General features: G+C 38.8%; 1 protein-coding gene across 2 annotated transcripts in view; it reads right to left on the minus strand.

The window, feature by feature from the left end:
- The window catches only part of RNF150 (ring finger protein 150), a 337,900-nt gene that overhangs the window by 127,723 nt on the left and 193,093 nt on the right, over positions 1-17,084 (minus strand). Inside the window, exon 2 of one of the 2 annotated variants that reach the window (XM_027866841.1) lies at positions 12,936-12,968. The exons of the other annotated variant lie outside the window; for it this stretch is intronic. Coding sequence (XP_027722642.1) covers positions 12,936-12,968 — 33 coding nt within the window. The remainder of the gene's footprint in view (positions 1-12,935; positions 12,969-17,084) is intronic. 2 annotated transcript variants of the gene reach the window in all.

A 17,084-nucleotide genomic window follows, 5' to 3' on the forward strand; every position in this document is an offset into this window, starting at 1 on the left:
ACACACACCATGATCCCCAGGGAAGGAGCAGCCCTCATACAGACTGACAACATTTCCAGTAGGCTGGTCAACTGAATGTCACATTAAGCAATCTGGCATGCAAACTGAAGAGTTGGTTTTAAATAATCAACAAAAGAAAACACAAATATCCATGTGTGTACACATTTATAGACATACATACTTGCAAACTTACAGGTCCAGACAAACAAACACATTTAAGCCAGCATTGTGATATATTGCATAGTGAGTAGTGTGAAGTCAAGATCTGAGTGCAAATCCTATTCCTGACACTGGCTTTATGAGCCTGAATGAATCACATAAACTTTATGTGCTTCAGGAAGCTCCCCAGGACTTTATTTACTCAGGGCAGTAGTGGATGGAGCATTCTGGATTTAGAGTCAGAAGATCTGGGTTCAAATCCTGCCTGTCTCAGCCACTTTCAACCTGTGTGACCTTGAACAAGCAGTTCCTTGGGCTACAGTTTCCTTATTTGTAAAGTGAGGAGGTTGGATTTCAGGACACTTATATTTCCTTACAGATCTAAATCTGTGATTCCATTAAGTCATTGATGGGTCTTAGCTGGCACAGGTAGAGAAAATTCATGCCTTGATAAAATCATAGATTCTTCACATGATATATGTATGTATGGGTACATGTATTATACACATACATATATAGAGATATACACTATACACATACATATATACACATATACACATATCTATATCTATAGCATCCTCATGGGAGGATATCCAGAAACCAGAGGAAGAAAGTGTGAAGGAGAGTTTTTTGAGTGAAGGTCAATGGAGGGGCCATTTATTCCACCCACCTCATTTTAAAGATGAGAAAACAGAGGTCAAGGAAAGTTAAATTACTTGGCCCAAGTTACTGGCTCACACAGGTAGTAAATGGCAAAGTCTGGATCTGAACTCAGGTCCTTTGACTCCAACATCATGCTTTTTCTACTGTATCACAATACCCCCTTCTTGATTTTCCTTAGGTATAATTTCATCTTTCAAAATGGGAATATCCTACCCGGTATTTTTGCTTCTCTATAACAGGAATTAAGTGGCTTTCAGGGTAGAAATGATGGGAAACCTAGCTGGTGGAGGGGTGAGAGAATGTCCACTCCCTCTTAGAGTTTGTGGGAGAAAAGAAGGGGAAAGCAAGTATAGTCTTACATACACTTTTGATTTGGGGAAAGTATATTTCAAAAGTTCCAGAGGAAAAACAAATGTGATCCCTACAATAAAATTGTATGGTCATATAGTCATGTAAAGTCATGCTAAGAGTGATAGGAGATGCTCAAGAAAGAAATTCTGAAGACACAAACCTAAGTGGGGCACTACAAAGGTAATGTCAGTGGTGCTGAAGCTAGGAATAAACTGAGCCTGGCAAGGCAAGCTAAGGACCACAAAAACAGCTTTTCAAAGTATGCAGGGAGAAAAGGGAGGATCAAAGAAGGGATGAGACCCTTAGTTGGGGGTTGATAGGAAGGTGATAATGAAGGACAAAGAGAAAGCGAAGCTGTTTAATTAATGTTTGTTTGGGTTTTTTGTTTGTATTTTTTTTTTGCTTCTGTTTTCTATGCCAAGAAACTGACCTTTACGCTGGAAATAACAGAACAAAAATGGCCAAAGGGGAATTAACAGTCAAGATAAGAAAGGAGATAGTAAGATTGCATGTAGCTGCCCTTGAGGAATTCAAGTTATCTGATTCAGATGAATAACATCCTTAGGTACTAAAAGAATTGGTTGTTGTGATTGCTGATCCAGCAAAATCTCTATGAAAGATCTGTTGAGAACAGGAGAGGTACCACAAGTAGGATATTATGGAAAGAGCACTGGCTCTGGAGTCCAAGGACCTGCATTCAAATCTTGCATCTGGCATTTGCTGCCTGTGAAACCTTGGTCAGGTTACCTGGGTCCTGGTCTCCTCATATGTAAAAATGAAGGGGCTGTACTAAGTGACCTCTGAATTCCCAATCAGTTTTAATTCTATTAATGAAGAAGGGCAATGTTGTCCTGAGTTTAAAAAAAAGGGGGGAGAGAACAGAATCTGCAAAGGATTGGTAAGTTGAGCCTGACTTCTGATTCCTGAGAGAATTCTAGAACAGATCATAAACGAGACATGAGGGGCAGCTAGGTGGCGCAGTGGATAGAGCACCAGCCCTGGATTCAGGAGGACCTGAGTTCAAATCTGGCCTCAGACACATAGCACTTACTAGCTGTGTAACCCTGGGCAAGTCACTTAACCCCATTGCCTGACCCCCCCCCAAAAAAAAACAAAAAGAGCAAATGAACAAAATAAATGAGACATGAACACCTAGAAGGAGAAGCAATGATTGCAAAAAATCCGCAAGGCTTCATCAAGAATAGGTCATACCAGACCAACCTAATTTTCTTTTTCTGACAATTTCTAAGTTGGTACATGAAGGGATATTGCAGCTAGAGTTTACCTAGATTTTAGCAAAGCTTCTGATAAAGTATCTCATCCTATTACTGTGGAGAAGATGGGCGAAATCTGGATGAGATAATAATACAATGTGATGACTTGAGAACTGGTTGGATGGTTGGAATGAAGAGAAGTGATTGATGGTTCAAAGTCAACGTGACAGGAGGTCTCCAGTGCAGTATCTCAGGGATTAATGATTGGCTCTGTCTGTTCAACATTTTTATCAGTGACTTGGAGAAAGGCATACATTGGCATTTGTTGCTGTCATTCAGTTGTGTCCAACTCTTTGTGACCCCACTTGGGGTTTTCTTGGCAAAGATAATGGAGTGGTTTGCCATTTCCTTCTGTAGCTCATTTTACAGATGAGGAAACGGAGGCAAACGGGGTTAAGTGGCTTGTCCACAGTCACACAGCCATTAAGTGTCTGAGGCTGGATTTGAACTCAGGAAGATGAGTCTTCCTGACTCCAGAACCAGGCACTCTATCCACTGTGCAACCTAGTTACCCCAATACACTGACATGCTTAACAAATTTGCAAATAACAAAAAGCTGGGAAAGAGTTAACACAGTGGATGACAGAGTCTGAATCCAAAAAGATCTTAACAGGCTATAGTAGTGGGCTGTATCTAAAACCTGATGCTGTGAAAACCGACCTTGATAGAAAGATTAGTCAGAAATAAAAATACAGATCTGAATGATACACTTTTAGTTTAATAATTCTGCATATTAATAACTTGTATTTCTATAGCCTTTCACAAAGTGTTTTTGCATGTACTCATTTGATCCTATGAATTAGGTTGTGGAAATTGTTATTATCTCCATTTTCTAGGTGAGGAAACTATTAAGATTTTAAGTCACTTATCAAGCTAGTAATACCCAGGTCAAAATTCCTAGTCTCTGGGAATTCCCATTCTCTCTCTTTCTCTTTCTTTCTTTCTTTTTCTTTCTTTCTCATTCTTGCTTTCTCTCTCTTTCTTTCTCTCCTTTCTTTCTTTCTTCCTTTCTCTCTCTCTTTCTCTCTCCTCTGTCTCTGTCTCTGTCTTTCTCTTTTACTCCTTTTCTCTCTGTGTCTGTTTCTCCTCTGTCTCTGTCTCTACATCTCTCTCTCTCTCCCCTCTGTCTCTATGTCTCTCCTCTGTCTCTCTCTTGTACTCCTTTTTCTCTGTGTTTGTTTCTCCTCTGTCTCTGTCTCTACTTCTCTCTCTCTCTCCCCTCTGTCTCTGTCTCTATGTCTCTCTCTCTCCACTCTGTCTCTGTCTCTATCTTTCTCTTTTGCTCCTTTTCTCTGTGTTTGTTTCTCCTTTGTCTCTGTCTCTATATCTCTCTCTCTCCCCTGTCTCTGTCTCTATGTCTCTCTATCTCTCCTCTCTGTCTCTGTCTCCATGTCTCTCTCTTTTACTCTTTTTCTCTCTGTGTCTGTCTCTCTTTTGTCTGTATCTCCCTCCCCCATATTAACCACATCATGCTGTCTCCCATATATCAAAGTGCTTCTTCCCCAGTGCATTCTGAGTCATCACAGTGCTGACTCATCCACCTAAGGAGGCCCCTTCCACTTAATTCACAGGGCTTCTGCCTCACTCTCTGCAGTGTGAAGCCTAACAAAGGCGTGGGGCTCCTGCAGAAGCTGAATGAGAAAGCTTACATCAAAAGGGAAAAGAGGCTTATTAAAGACTATTCTGGTCCTACTTCTTTCCTGGCTGGCCACACCTTTGAAACTCGTGAGCCTTTCAGAGAGAGGGGGCTAAAGCTCCATGAGGTATAAGCCCACCATCTCAATTCCATTAATGTCTGTACTGGGGGGGACCTAATTATACCCTTGAAGCACAGCACCAAAAAGAAATGTGTGCTATGATCCCTGTTGGAGGTGTGACTTCAGGGCTTAAAGGAAAAGACAAGCTTTCTAACTGTCTGAAGAGTGATGATGGACACTGCAGAGTAGAAAGTGTAGCATAGGAGCAAATCAGGGCCCGGATGAATGCAAGCTCTTTTACAAAGCTGATCTTGGAAGTCTTCATTGTAAATGGCTGGGAGTCCAAACTGTTTCATACATCACCTAATTGGAAACCAGCTGGTACAATTCCATTTTCAAGTTCCTCTTGAACTTCTCTGTTCTTTCACTTCTGTAATAGGGTACTCTCTGAGACTCAGAGCGTGAACATAATTGGTTGCCATGGAAGAATAGACCAAATGCTGAAATCCCAGAAACAGATACTTGAAGTCGAAGAGTAGCTCATATTTAGATCCAGAGTTGGAAGGAACTTAGGAGGTCATATAGTCTACATTTTACAGAACAGGAAACTGAAGCCCAGAGAGAGTAAGCAATTTGTCCAAGATCACACAGGCTATATGCATCATAAGCAAGATTTGAACCCAGGTCTCCTGACTCCAGAAACAGAGTTCCTTTCACTGCACCATTTTTTGGTAAGATTTAGAAGGCGCTTTCTCCATATTAGCCCTGTGAGATCGGTAATGCAAATACCATGACTTGCATTTCAGAAATCAGTCACAGGATCAAAAGTCATAGCATTAGAGCTTGAAGGGAATCACTTAGTCCAATTTCCTCATTTTACAAGAGAGGGCACTGAGACTAGGGATTTTAACGGAGGTGATGGCCAAAAGCCTCTGGGTCCAAATCCAGCATCCAGTATTAAAATTACTTGTCTATGATTATGCTTAGAGAGCTACTAAGTTAGTACTGAGATTGAAGCCCCACCTTCCTTTCTCTGAATTCTTAGTTTTAGAGCTTTAAAGACTTGGAGCTCGAAGGGACCTCTGTGGTGATCTATTTCAATTCTTTCATTTTACAGATGAGGAGACTGAGGTCTAGGGAAGCCATCCTTTCAAAGGTCCCTCCTAGCTCTAATTCTACAACCTTAGAATTATATCAGTGCTAAAGTTCCTTTCAATTCCTACATGGCATGGTTTTATTTTTCTCAAAAAGACATGATGTCCAAAGTTAATGAAAACCTTAAGTGGCAATCATAGGATAGCTACTGTTCTGTTTATAAGAACAAGTTTTATTTAATCCATTTTATTAATGTTAGCGCAAATGGTAAAAGAGGTATGGCGTAACACTACTTATCAGAATTCAGGAAAAAAACAATTTGAGGGATTTGCTTTCATATGGGAATGTGCATCCTATAGTTTTGAGTATTTTTTTTTAAAGAGGTAACTCCACATTGATGTTAGCTAACAAATAATACTTAAAGGTTTGCAGCTGAGGCCACATGGCATCCAGGAGAGAGAACTGGGTTTTGAACCAGAAAGTCACAGGTTCAAATCTTGCCTCTAATACATATTCTTTTAAATTTCCCTGAAAATCCTCCCCCCAGATTTACTAATGATCTCTGAAATGCAAGATCAAAAGGTCTTTTCTCATTTTTTTTCCTTCCTGACTTCTCTTCAGCATTTGATAATTGCTGACCACTCTCTTTCTTCCTTAATATTCTTTTTTCTCTGGCTTTTCATGACATTGCTCTCTCCTAGTTTACTTTCTCAGTCTCCTTTACTGGATTATCATCCATGTTGTAGACACATCCACTGTAGATACACCCTAAAGTTCTGTCCTAGACCCTCTTCTGTTGTCTCTCTACACTCTTTCACAAGGCGACCTCATCAGTTCACATGAATTTAATTATCAACACTATGGTTCATGACTCCCAAATCCACATTTCCAGCTCTAATTGCTCCCCTAAACTTCAGCTCTACATCACCAATGGCATATTAGACATTTAGAACTACATGCCCCATAGAAATGTCAAACTCCACATATCTAAAACAGAACTCATTATTTCCTTCCCAACCAACAACCCCTCTCCTCCACTGTCACTGTAACCCGTGAACTATTCAAACTTTGCAATTTCTCTCAAGGGCAGCACTCTCCTTCCAGTCATCCTAATTCACAACCTTGGCATTATCTTCCATTCCTCATTGTCTATCATCCTACACATCCAATCAGTCACCAAATCTTGTAATGTCTCTCTCTACAACACCTCTCTCACCTGTGTGTCTTCTCTCTACTGACAGCCATTACCTGAGTTGAAGCCTTCATCACTTCTCGCCTGAACAATTCTAATTGTCTCCTAATTGGTCTCTCTGCCTCAATTCTGTCCCTTCTCCAATTTATCCTCCACAGAGCTGCCAGAGTGACTGTCCCTTCCCCTCTCAATTAACTAAAATAGCTCCCTATTGTTCCTAGCACAACATTTAAAACCCTGTGTTTGGTATTTAAAGCCTTCACAATCTGGCCCCAAGATAGCTGTTCGGTATCATTATGCACTGATCCCTTTCTTGTACTTTACAATCCAGCTAAACCACCTTCTTGCTCTTCCTCTCACATAATAATCCAGCATGGTTAAGAGCACTAGGTTTAAATCTTGGCTCAACCTGTATCTGTGACTCTGGGAAGTCATTTAAACTCTCTGTGCTTCAGTTTCCTCATTTGTAAAAATAGGTAGGTTGGTGGCTTGGGCTAGATAGCTTCTAAGATCCTTTCCATCTCTAAAGCTATGATCCTACTCTCTTTCAGTCACCAAATATACTCCTTCCTCACCCTTGACTCGTAGAATACTTTGTTTCCTCCAAAACTTAGCTTAAGAACCACCTTTTACATGAAACTTTTCCTGATCCTACAGTTGCCACATACTTTGTATTTATTTTGTATACAATTATATATACACATGTTGCTTCTCCTGATACAATATAAGCTCCTTGAAGGTAAGAGCGGTCTTATTTTTGTGTTTGTTTCCCCAGTACCTATCCGGCACATAGTGAGTACTTAATTAATGCTTGTTGATTAATTGATTCTATTCAATTCAACAAGTCTCCTATTTTTGCACCTATTTAGCACTGTGCTAGGCAGTGGGTATACAAAGAGAAAAATAAGAGAACTCTTGCCCTCAGGGAGCTTTTACTCTCCTGGAGGGATACAATATGTATACCAGCAATTATGTCCAATGGACAACAAATTCCACGTTAGGTAAAATCTCTTGCTCACAGGAGAAAGTTAGAATATAGTTCATGGGCATAATTGTTAAGTTGGGTGCTCCTTGTATATATCTGCTTTTTGGATGTACCCTAAGCCAAAAGCTCCTGATAGGTTCTCATATGTCTTCTGTTCATGGAAAAATGATACCAAGTATTAGCTTGTGCATCTCTTCTGGGAGACTAAGAGATGCAGACAATTCCTTTGGCAAGGTAAGCAACAGGGGAAATGGACAGGCCTAAGCTAAAATCTGCCAGGCATGAGACCTGGAACCTCTTACAGTGGTAATTACACCTGTAATCTAGGGGTTGTTAGGATACATAGGGCAAGTCCCAGGATATGGGGGATGTTTCCTTTCCCTGTGAGCTGTCCTCTATGTAATAATAGTAGCATATCGGACAGAGCACTGGACCTGGAAGCAGGAAGACCTGAGTTCAAATATGCCCTCAGAGACACTCTTTAGCTGTATGACCCTGGACAAATCACTTAGTCTTTGTGTGCCTCAGTTTCCTTATCTGTAAAATGGAGATAATAATAGTATTTACTTTGTAGGATTACTGTGAAGAGCAAATAGATAATAACTATAAACCAATTAGGACAAGTGCCTAGCGTACAGTATGTGCTATGTAAATGTTAGTTATTGTTGTTGTTGTTGTTATGGTGTTACCTATCCAAATAAAGCAGAGTCTGCCTAGTGTGAAACTCATTCCCCAATACATTATTAGTGAGTTGAGAGTTCAAGCAGGACAAAGTGGATTGGTTTGGGTGGGACCAGATTATCTCCTATGTCCTTTCCAATACCAAAGTTCTATGGATTTGGAGGAATTGATCTGCTTAATTTCATAAACATACATAGCCAGATTAGACAACTTGGGCCAAACAGATAATTTGGGATCTCAATCATTCAATTTGACTATATAAACTAAAGATCAATTAGACAGTTCCCAATGATCTAATTATACAGCATAGTGAAGTAAAAAGAGTATCACACTGAGTAGTGAGACCTGAATTCAAGTTCTGGCTCTGAGACATACTAACTTTGTGACTTTAGCAAGCCGGAACATCATTTTCCTCATCTGTAAAATGATGATCTTCTACAGCCTACTTCACAGGACTGGCAAATGATCGAATAATAGGTGTTAAAGTGTTCTATTATCTTTTAAAGAATTGTTAATGATTATTATCATGTAATTATTACCACATAGTAATTTCTACTTCATTTTGTTCTGTGCAGACACCAATTTGAGGGTGGGAATAGAATCTGCACCAATCTAAAGAAGGGCAGAGCCTTCATAAGTGACATCTGTGCCTGGGGAAAGTGGTACAAGTTGTTGTGTTGGGCATTCCCAAATCAACTCTTTAAGCCAAATTAAATTGGTGAAGTAGAAAGAGAAACCATAGGGAGAGACCTTGGCCCTCAAGACATGGCTTCACTGGGGGAAAAATTCTTGGACACTAGCCCTAATGGTCATCGCTGGTAGGACTTTAATGGAAGAGGAAACAGGATGAGGTTGAGCCAGCAGCTCAGGATGCCATGTTCTGAAGGAGGAAGCATCTACTTTTGAGAAGCTTCTCAATTTAACTCTGTATTCAATCTGATCAGGTGCTGAGTTTGCTTGTGTTTACTTGACAAAAGAGTACAGATGATAAGAGCATTACATGAATTTCAGTGCTCTGATGCAAAGCCCTGCTTGCTCTTACCTATTTGTAGCTCTGGAAAGGAACAGTTAGACTTTTTGATGAGTAGGCTACTATTTAGTACAGTCACTATAAAAGGAGTGTGGAAGACAGAGGGGAGAAGAGAAAAGAATACTCATTTATATAGTACCTACTATGTGCCAAGCACTTTTACAAATATTATCTCATTGTATCCTTACAACAGCCCTAAAAAGTAGGTTCTATTATTATACCCTTTTTACAGTTGAGGAAACTGAGACAAACAGAAGTTAGGTGACTTGCCCAGAGTCACATAGTTAGTAAGTACTGAAGAATGGATTTGAACTCAGGTTTTCCTGACTCTAGAATATATCTACTGCACCACTACCTGCCCTGGTAGGTGTTATGAACATGAAAGTTAAAGATCTAATGAATAACATAATGACATAAGAATCCTCTGAGTCTAACTGGCCATTCCAAGGAGAAAAATTATCTAGGGGAGAGCTGAACTTATCAAATGAATGATCTATTTTATATGGTTTAAATCTCAGAAGTAGGTTGAAATACAGACCATTTTGGATTCTAAAGTAAGACTCGATCCTACGAATCCTCACTTTATAATAACAATTAAGTAACATTTATATAATGCTTCAAGGTTTCCAAAGGGCTTTACATATCATTTCTCATTTTCTGTGTGTACTTAATTTTCTTTTGTTTTGAGGAAGAAATTGGTGTGAGAGAAAGAGAGGATGTCTGACTGTGACATGCCTGACCCACAGTGCTAACAGCAGGGACATCCTGGGTTTTTAATGACTTACCCTTTTAAATTTCTAGGTTTTTTTTCCTTTCCAAAGTAGTTAATGACTATTAGTTCAATCTGTATTTGCAAGTAGCAAATAAGAGACCCAGATCAAAGTTTGGAGGGTCAAAAAATGCTTAACAAGGAGATGCTTCCCTAACAAGTTCAAAAGAAGCAAGTTAAATGCCAAAAAAAAAATTGTCTGCAATATAAACAAATGTTAAACTCTTTATCAAACAGCCAACCTAAATCTTCCTTTTCTATCTGGGGAAATAGTACTGAACTACTATCCTAAACCCACCCACAGTGTAGAAAATCCTCCTCCAGAATCCTCCTGGATTTTCTACTTGATCCAGGTTTACGGTGCTCAAGAAATTCAGCTCATAATAACCAAGATCCTTATGAGCTTGGTTAATAAATGACTGTCAATATTTTAACCTTCACATCTTATTCTGTACTGTTGGTATTTTTTTTGCTTTATATAAATTCTTCCTGACTGGTTCATCATTTTTTGGATTAACAGCAGGGAATGCTTTAACAGCAGACTAACAGCAATTAACAACAGACAGCAGGAAGGAAATATCCTTCCCCCACCTCCATCACCCTTCTCCTGAAATTAGTGGATATTTACCTAGGGAATGCAAACTAATTTTAATATTAGACCAAGAAGAACTTAATTAGGTAGGTAACTCAATTTCAAGCAAGACTATATAGTGAATTATATTCCAAAGTTGGGCATAATATTTATAATGATATTTATGTTACTGAATGTACAAAAATGCATATTATCTCCCCCAACCAGACTATTAACAGTCTTAAAAGAGGCCTCATGCCCAGGACTGGAGAGGCCAAAGTTCTGCTGTACTCTGCCCTGGTCAGACCACATAGGGATTAGAGTATTCAGTTCTAGGTACCACTTTTTAAATTAAAATTTTTTGTTTATTGTTTAATTTTACTTAAGTTTGATTGGCATCTTTTATTTTTGTATCATCATTTTTATTTCTAGATATAACCCCTCATTAACTTTCCACCCCCACGAAATCTTCTCTTGTTACAGAGTAATACATTTAAGCAAAACAAACCACACAGTGATGGTGTCTGACAGCAAAAACAACACTCGGCACGAGTGCAACATTTTAAAAAAAGGATATGAATAGTCTGGAGAGCCTCTAAAGGGAAAGATAATAGAGTAGCAAATAATCAATCAACAAGCATTTATTAAGCGCTTACTATCATAGGTTTAGATAGACCTTGAAGGGACCTTAGAAGCCATCTAGAATAATAGGAAAATAAATTTAGAGCTGGAAGGGAATTTAGAGGCCATCTAGTCCAACCCCTTCATTTTACAAATGAGGAAACTGAGGCCCATAGAAGTTAAGTGACTTGCCCCAGGTCACAGAGTTAGTAAGTCTCAGAGTTGGGACTGATGAAGGAGTTGGGGCTCTTTAGCCTAGAGAAAAGGCTTAAGGTAGACATAATCACTTTTTATGCAGAAGAGGGGCTAGACTCTGTTCTGTTTGGTCCTGGATGGCAGAATGGGACAAATGGCAGAAGTGGTTGAGAGATAGATTTCTGTCCTATAAAAGGAAAGGAAAAACTCCTTCCCAGTTAGGAGCCATACCAAGGTGGAACAGACTGCTTCAGGAGTGAGGGAGGTTCCCCTTCGCTAGGGGTCTTCAAGCAAAGAATGAATGACTCCACGTTGGGTCTGCCGTCAAGGACGCCCTTGCTCAGGTTTGGGTTAGACTACGTGGCCTTTGAGGTCCTTCAGGCTTCTGAGATTATGTGATTATGTAAATGTCAGGATGGGTATGCCGATGAAAGAAAGCATTTTCAAGCACATGTACATCACTGTTCATCTCACTTTTTGGTTTTTTATTGCCTAGTATTGACTGATCACAAGGTTTAAAACCAGTGAATCAGAGAAATAAAGAGTTGTAATTGACCATGAATCTCATTTAGTCCAATGTTCTCATTTTACAGATGAGGGAACTGGGACCCAGAGACGGAAAGTCACTTGTGTTTCTTCACATAACTTATTAATGGCACAGCTAGGGATAGAACGTGGTGTTCCTGAGTCCCGTCTTCTGTGCTCATTCCATTACACTAGGTTGAGCCCCTACTCTAACATGTATAATTTTTGCCAATAGAAGGATCACTATAGAAAGAATAGATTATTTTAAATAATAAGGAATAGACATTTTAAACATAGAGGAATACCGACATTCCATTCTATAAAAAAGGGGAAAAAAGGATTGGGGGGGTGAAATCTTTGCCATTAATATTTCCAGTAAAAAATCTGACATCCAAAGTCCATAAAAAATTGACATAAATTTTTGGAGAAAAATCTATTCCCTTGTGGACCTCAAAGGTTGTTCTCAAAAGAAACACAAATGATTAACAACTACATAAAACATTGTTCAAACCCTCAAGTGATAAGAGATACCAAAACAACTCTAAGGTACTACTCTATATCCATTAAATTGGTGAATATTGATAATGATGACATTCAATGTTGGCAGGGCTGTGGAGAAGCAGGCACACTATTATGTTGCAGGTGCAGCTGTGAATTGGTGCAATCTTTTTGGAAAGCAATGTAACCATATATAATAAAAACTATTCAACTGTAGGATCTTTGACCCAGTGATCTGACTCCTAAGATCATAGGATCATGGATGTAGAGGTGAAAGAGATCTTAGAGGCTGTCTAATCCAACCCCCTCAATTTAGTAATGAGGCCTAGGGAAGAAAAGTGACTCGCCCAATGTCAAGCAGGTAGTGGGCGTCAGAGGTGGGATTTGAACCCAGGCTCTCTAACTGCAGGGTCAGAGCTCCTTCTATCCATCGTATCACGCTGCCTAAAAAGGAGTAGAAGACTTCGCTGTGCTAAAATAGTCATAGTGGTCTGATTCGTACAATTTGTGCTTCAAAATATAATTGCACCATAAGAAATGACAATTATGAAGAATGAAAATATGGGGCGAGGTCTATGAAGTGATGCAGGGCGAAGAAATAGAATTGGAACAGCAACATAGAGACTTACTGCAATCATGTAAAAAAGTAACAGCAACAAAATCTGAAAAAAAATACATAGAAGAAAAAGAGATCAGAAAGGGACAAAAGAGCAAACAGGACGTTTTTGTTATCTTCTTAAAAGTTAAAATACATGTCTTTTTAACCAATTGCAAATGTGGTTTACAATTTCACATAAAAAATCATTTCATTTTGTTTATTTGAATGTTCTATTGGTGGCTATTAAGTTTAGAATAAAATAAGCCTTTTAAAAAAGAGAAGAAAAAAGGAGAATATTGACATCCAATAGATTTCCCCTGAGAATATAATGATTGTTAATAATGATAATAATAATAATAATAATGATAGCTAGCATTTATATAGTGCTTTAAGGTTTATAAATTGCTTTACAAATATTATGTTATTTAAACTCACAACAACCCCAGGAGGTATTTGCTATTATCATGCCTATTTTATAGATGAGGAAACTAAGGCAGACAGAGGTTAAGTGACTTGCCTCAGTTCACACTGTTAGTAAGTGTCAGAGGATGGAATTGAATTCAGGTCTTTCTGGCGTCAGTGCCAATGTGTTATACCCTGCATTATAAGACTGCCTCCATATATCAGTGGTTCTCAAACTTTTTTTTTTGATCATGGCACAGTACCATTCTCTGAATGAGGAATACAGGACACTCACATGTGCACATGTGCAAAGGGTTGCAAGTGTAAATTCAATAAAATTTGTGGAAGACTAGAACAGGCCAATGGGACTGGGTCAGTTCCATACAATAGCTGGAAATACCCTTTGAGAACCATTGTGTTATACAATCTTGTCAGTAATCAATCAATTGGCAGGCATTTATTAAACTTTTGCTATATAGGAGGGGCAGCTAGGTGGCACAATGGATAGAGCACTGTCTCTGAAGCCAGAAAAACCTGAGTTCAAATCCATCTTCAGGCACTTACCATGTGACCTTGGACAAGTCACTTCACCCTGTTTGTCTCAGTTTCCTCACCTGTAAAATAAGCTGGAGAAGGAAATAGCAAACCACTCCAGTATCTCTGCCAAGAACACCAAGAGTCAAATACAACTGAGACGACTGAACAACAACTATATAGGAGGGGTCCTATGTAATCTTTGGGATGAACCATATGCACAGATATATAATTATAATAACATTATGCCATTGTCCTAACAATTCAGAGGGAGAGGAGATGGACCAAGTGGTCAGTGACTTTTACAGCTCAGATTTCCCTCCTGACCTCTTTGAGTTTGGCGGCATACAGGCACAGTCCTGTTTGGGCTTTGGTGAGAATCATGGCTTCTTTCATTACTCCTCTTTGGAAATATTTACTGTAGCAGCAGCAGCAACAACAACAACAAAATCATCTATCCATCACAGGAAATTCTCTACAAAATGGCCCTATGTCTGTATGATTTATCTATTAGGCAAAAGTCCATATGGTATCCTAGAGCATAGGATGAACAGCATGGAATAAGTATTGAACTGAATCGAATCGAATTGAATTCAACAAGCAGGTAGAATAAACTTGCTCTATGTAAGGCACTCTGCTGGATGCTGAGGATACAAAAACTAAAATAAGAGACTTCCTGTCATCAAGCTGCTGATATTCTATAGGACGGATACATATGTACATCAGTAAATACAGTATACATATAAACTGATTTCAACCAGTGAAATGAGAAGATCATTAACAACCTGACAGGGTTGGGGATAGGGTTTGGGAGTGGGGTGGGATGGGGGTTATTTCAGCCCACAAAAGTACTGCACTATTCTGTTCTGAACACGAGGGAAACAATTTTTCCTCTAAGGAAACCTATAGGAAGCCCAACTTTGGTCTCTTTCAGCACCATCATTATAACCTGTTCTCTTCTTTGCATGGGGAGGATCCAGCTCCCAATTTCTCTACAAACAATCAGATTTATTTATGTAATTTCTTCTCTTCCTTGAAACTCCCTTCCCCTCAAACTTTACACTTTAAATGCAATGTACAATTAAATGTCACCCAACAATACCACCATTAGATACACACTCTAAGAGGCCCAAAACACAGGGAAAGGGGAATAGTATCAAACAAACATTTATAGGGCATTTTTTGTAGTAACAAAGAACTGGAAATGCAATGAGTGCCTCTCAATTGGGGAATGGCTGAGCAAATAATGGCATAAAAATGGAACAGAATATTATTGCATTATAAGACAGAATGGAACATTATTGAACTATAAGACATAATGAATATGAAGAACTGAAGATTTGAATGAAATGATGCAGAACCAAGTGAGCAGAACCAGAACAATTTATATGACTCTAATAATGATGGGGGGAGAAGTAAACAACTTTGAAAGACTTCAGATGAATGCAATGAGTAAATATGACCCCAGGGGACTAATAGTGAAGTGTGTTTTCCACCTCTTGGTAGAAAGGTGATTGACTAAAAGTGACAAATAAGACTAACATTTTCAGACTTAGACAGCGTGTTGATTTATTTTACTTGACCATACTTATTTATGATATAAGGAGGGCTTTCTATTTAAAGGGGGGCAGGTGGACAACAGTTAGTCAGCAGTAAAAATGATGCAAAAAAAAGAAAACAAAAAAAGTCAATTTTAAATTAACTTTAAAATTGACGGAAGAGAAGAGCACAAAATTCAGAAAGGACATAGATAAACAGGGTAGCAGCTGACTTCCTGTATCAAAGCAAAAACCAAAAGGGATGTGATGTGTAGGTGGAGGGTGGGATGGGGTGTATGTCAGGATTTTTTTTTTAATTTTTAGTCAGGAATTTGTGCTGGGAAGAAAAGTGTTATGTCAAAGTAGTATAGGTCTAAATCTCCTTCCCAGAATGGAACCAAAGTCATGTCCTTTGTGCAGAGGAACTTAGAATCAAATTTGAATTACTGATGCTTAAAGAAGTTTCTTGATTTCTTGATACTCAGCAAAACAAAAAGAAACAAAACAACTCCCACCAAAACCAAACCAAACCATTTTTTCTTCATGCTTGGATAACCCATAACTTGGAAATTTTCTCCCTGGGCTTCATGAAGCTCTTCATAACCAAGCCAACATTTTCTCTAATGGATGTAACCTGAAATGAAGGTGTGATAGAAAATGTGATTCAAAAGTGGGTTCAAAATCTAACTTTGCTACTTAAGATCTCTGTGACCTTGTGCAAATCACTGCTGCTCTTTGTACATCAGTTTCCTCAAATGTAAAATGAGGTGATTGGACGAGTAAATTCTAAGGTCCTACTTCCTTTAAATTTTAAATCTTTGATCCTGCATTTTTGTTTTTTGGATTTCTTTTGTGGGGGGTGGTGATGGAAAGAGGGAGAAGTCTAGCACTATGATTTCTTCTGTGATGAGAATTCCCATTTTGGGAATTTCCTACACAGAAGCAAGATTCACAACTTGTTTGTAACTTACAGACCCAAAGAGTTTTCTGGTGTCACTGAGAAGTTGAAATACTTGCACAAATCTAAGAGGAAAGATTTGAACCCAATTTTCCTGACTTTAAGACCAACCCTCTATCCACTAAAAATTAAAAATAAATAAGAAAAAATCTTTCTGAAGGAGTTGAAAATCACTGAAAGCTAGAACTGGAAGGCACTTTAAAGACCATTTACCAAAGATTCTTAACCTGAGGGTCCAAGAACTTATTCTTTTAATAGTTAAAAAATGCGTTTTAATAACTGCCTTTCAATAATAATCCTATGTATTTTATCTTTTTTGAATTTAATAATATTATCCTGAGAAGGTCTACAGGCTTCTCCAGACTGCCAAAGGGTGTTGTGCCATAAAAAAAGGTGAAGAACCAAGGATTCAGACCATTTTACAGATGAAGAAACTGAGGCCCTGAGAGTGGCTAGCCCAAAGTCACACTGCATTTGTAGCAGAGCCACAGCATGAACTCAGATCTTGTGACTCTAAGCCCTATACACTGACAATCAGAGGAATGTGGAGCCTGGGAGGAACTTGTTCCTGCTTTCTCTAGGATGATGATCCTGCGGATATACTTCTGTTTCTTTATGAAGAATTTGTTATTGCCTTTGGACCACTAGTTCTGCCAATGAGAGGTTGAGCAATTGCTCAGCTGAGAAGAGCCTGAAAAGATGACTAAGCCTGCTGTCCTTTCTTAGGACATCTAAGTTATCAAACATC

Source organism: Vombatus ursinus, unplaced genomic scaffold (genome assembly GCF_900497805.2).
Source record: "Vombatus ursinus unplaced genomic scaffold, bare-nosed wombat genome assembly UNPS02014784.1, whole genome shotgun sequence".
NCBI classification, from domain to species: Eukaryota; Metazoa; Chordata; class Mammalia; order Diprotodontia; family Vombatidae; genus Vombatus; species Vombatus ursinus.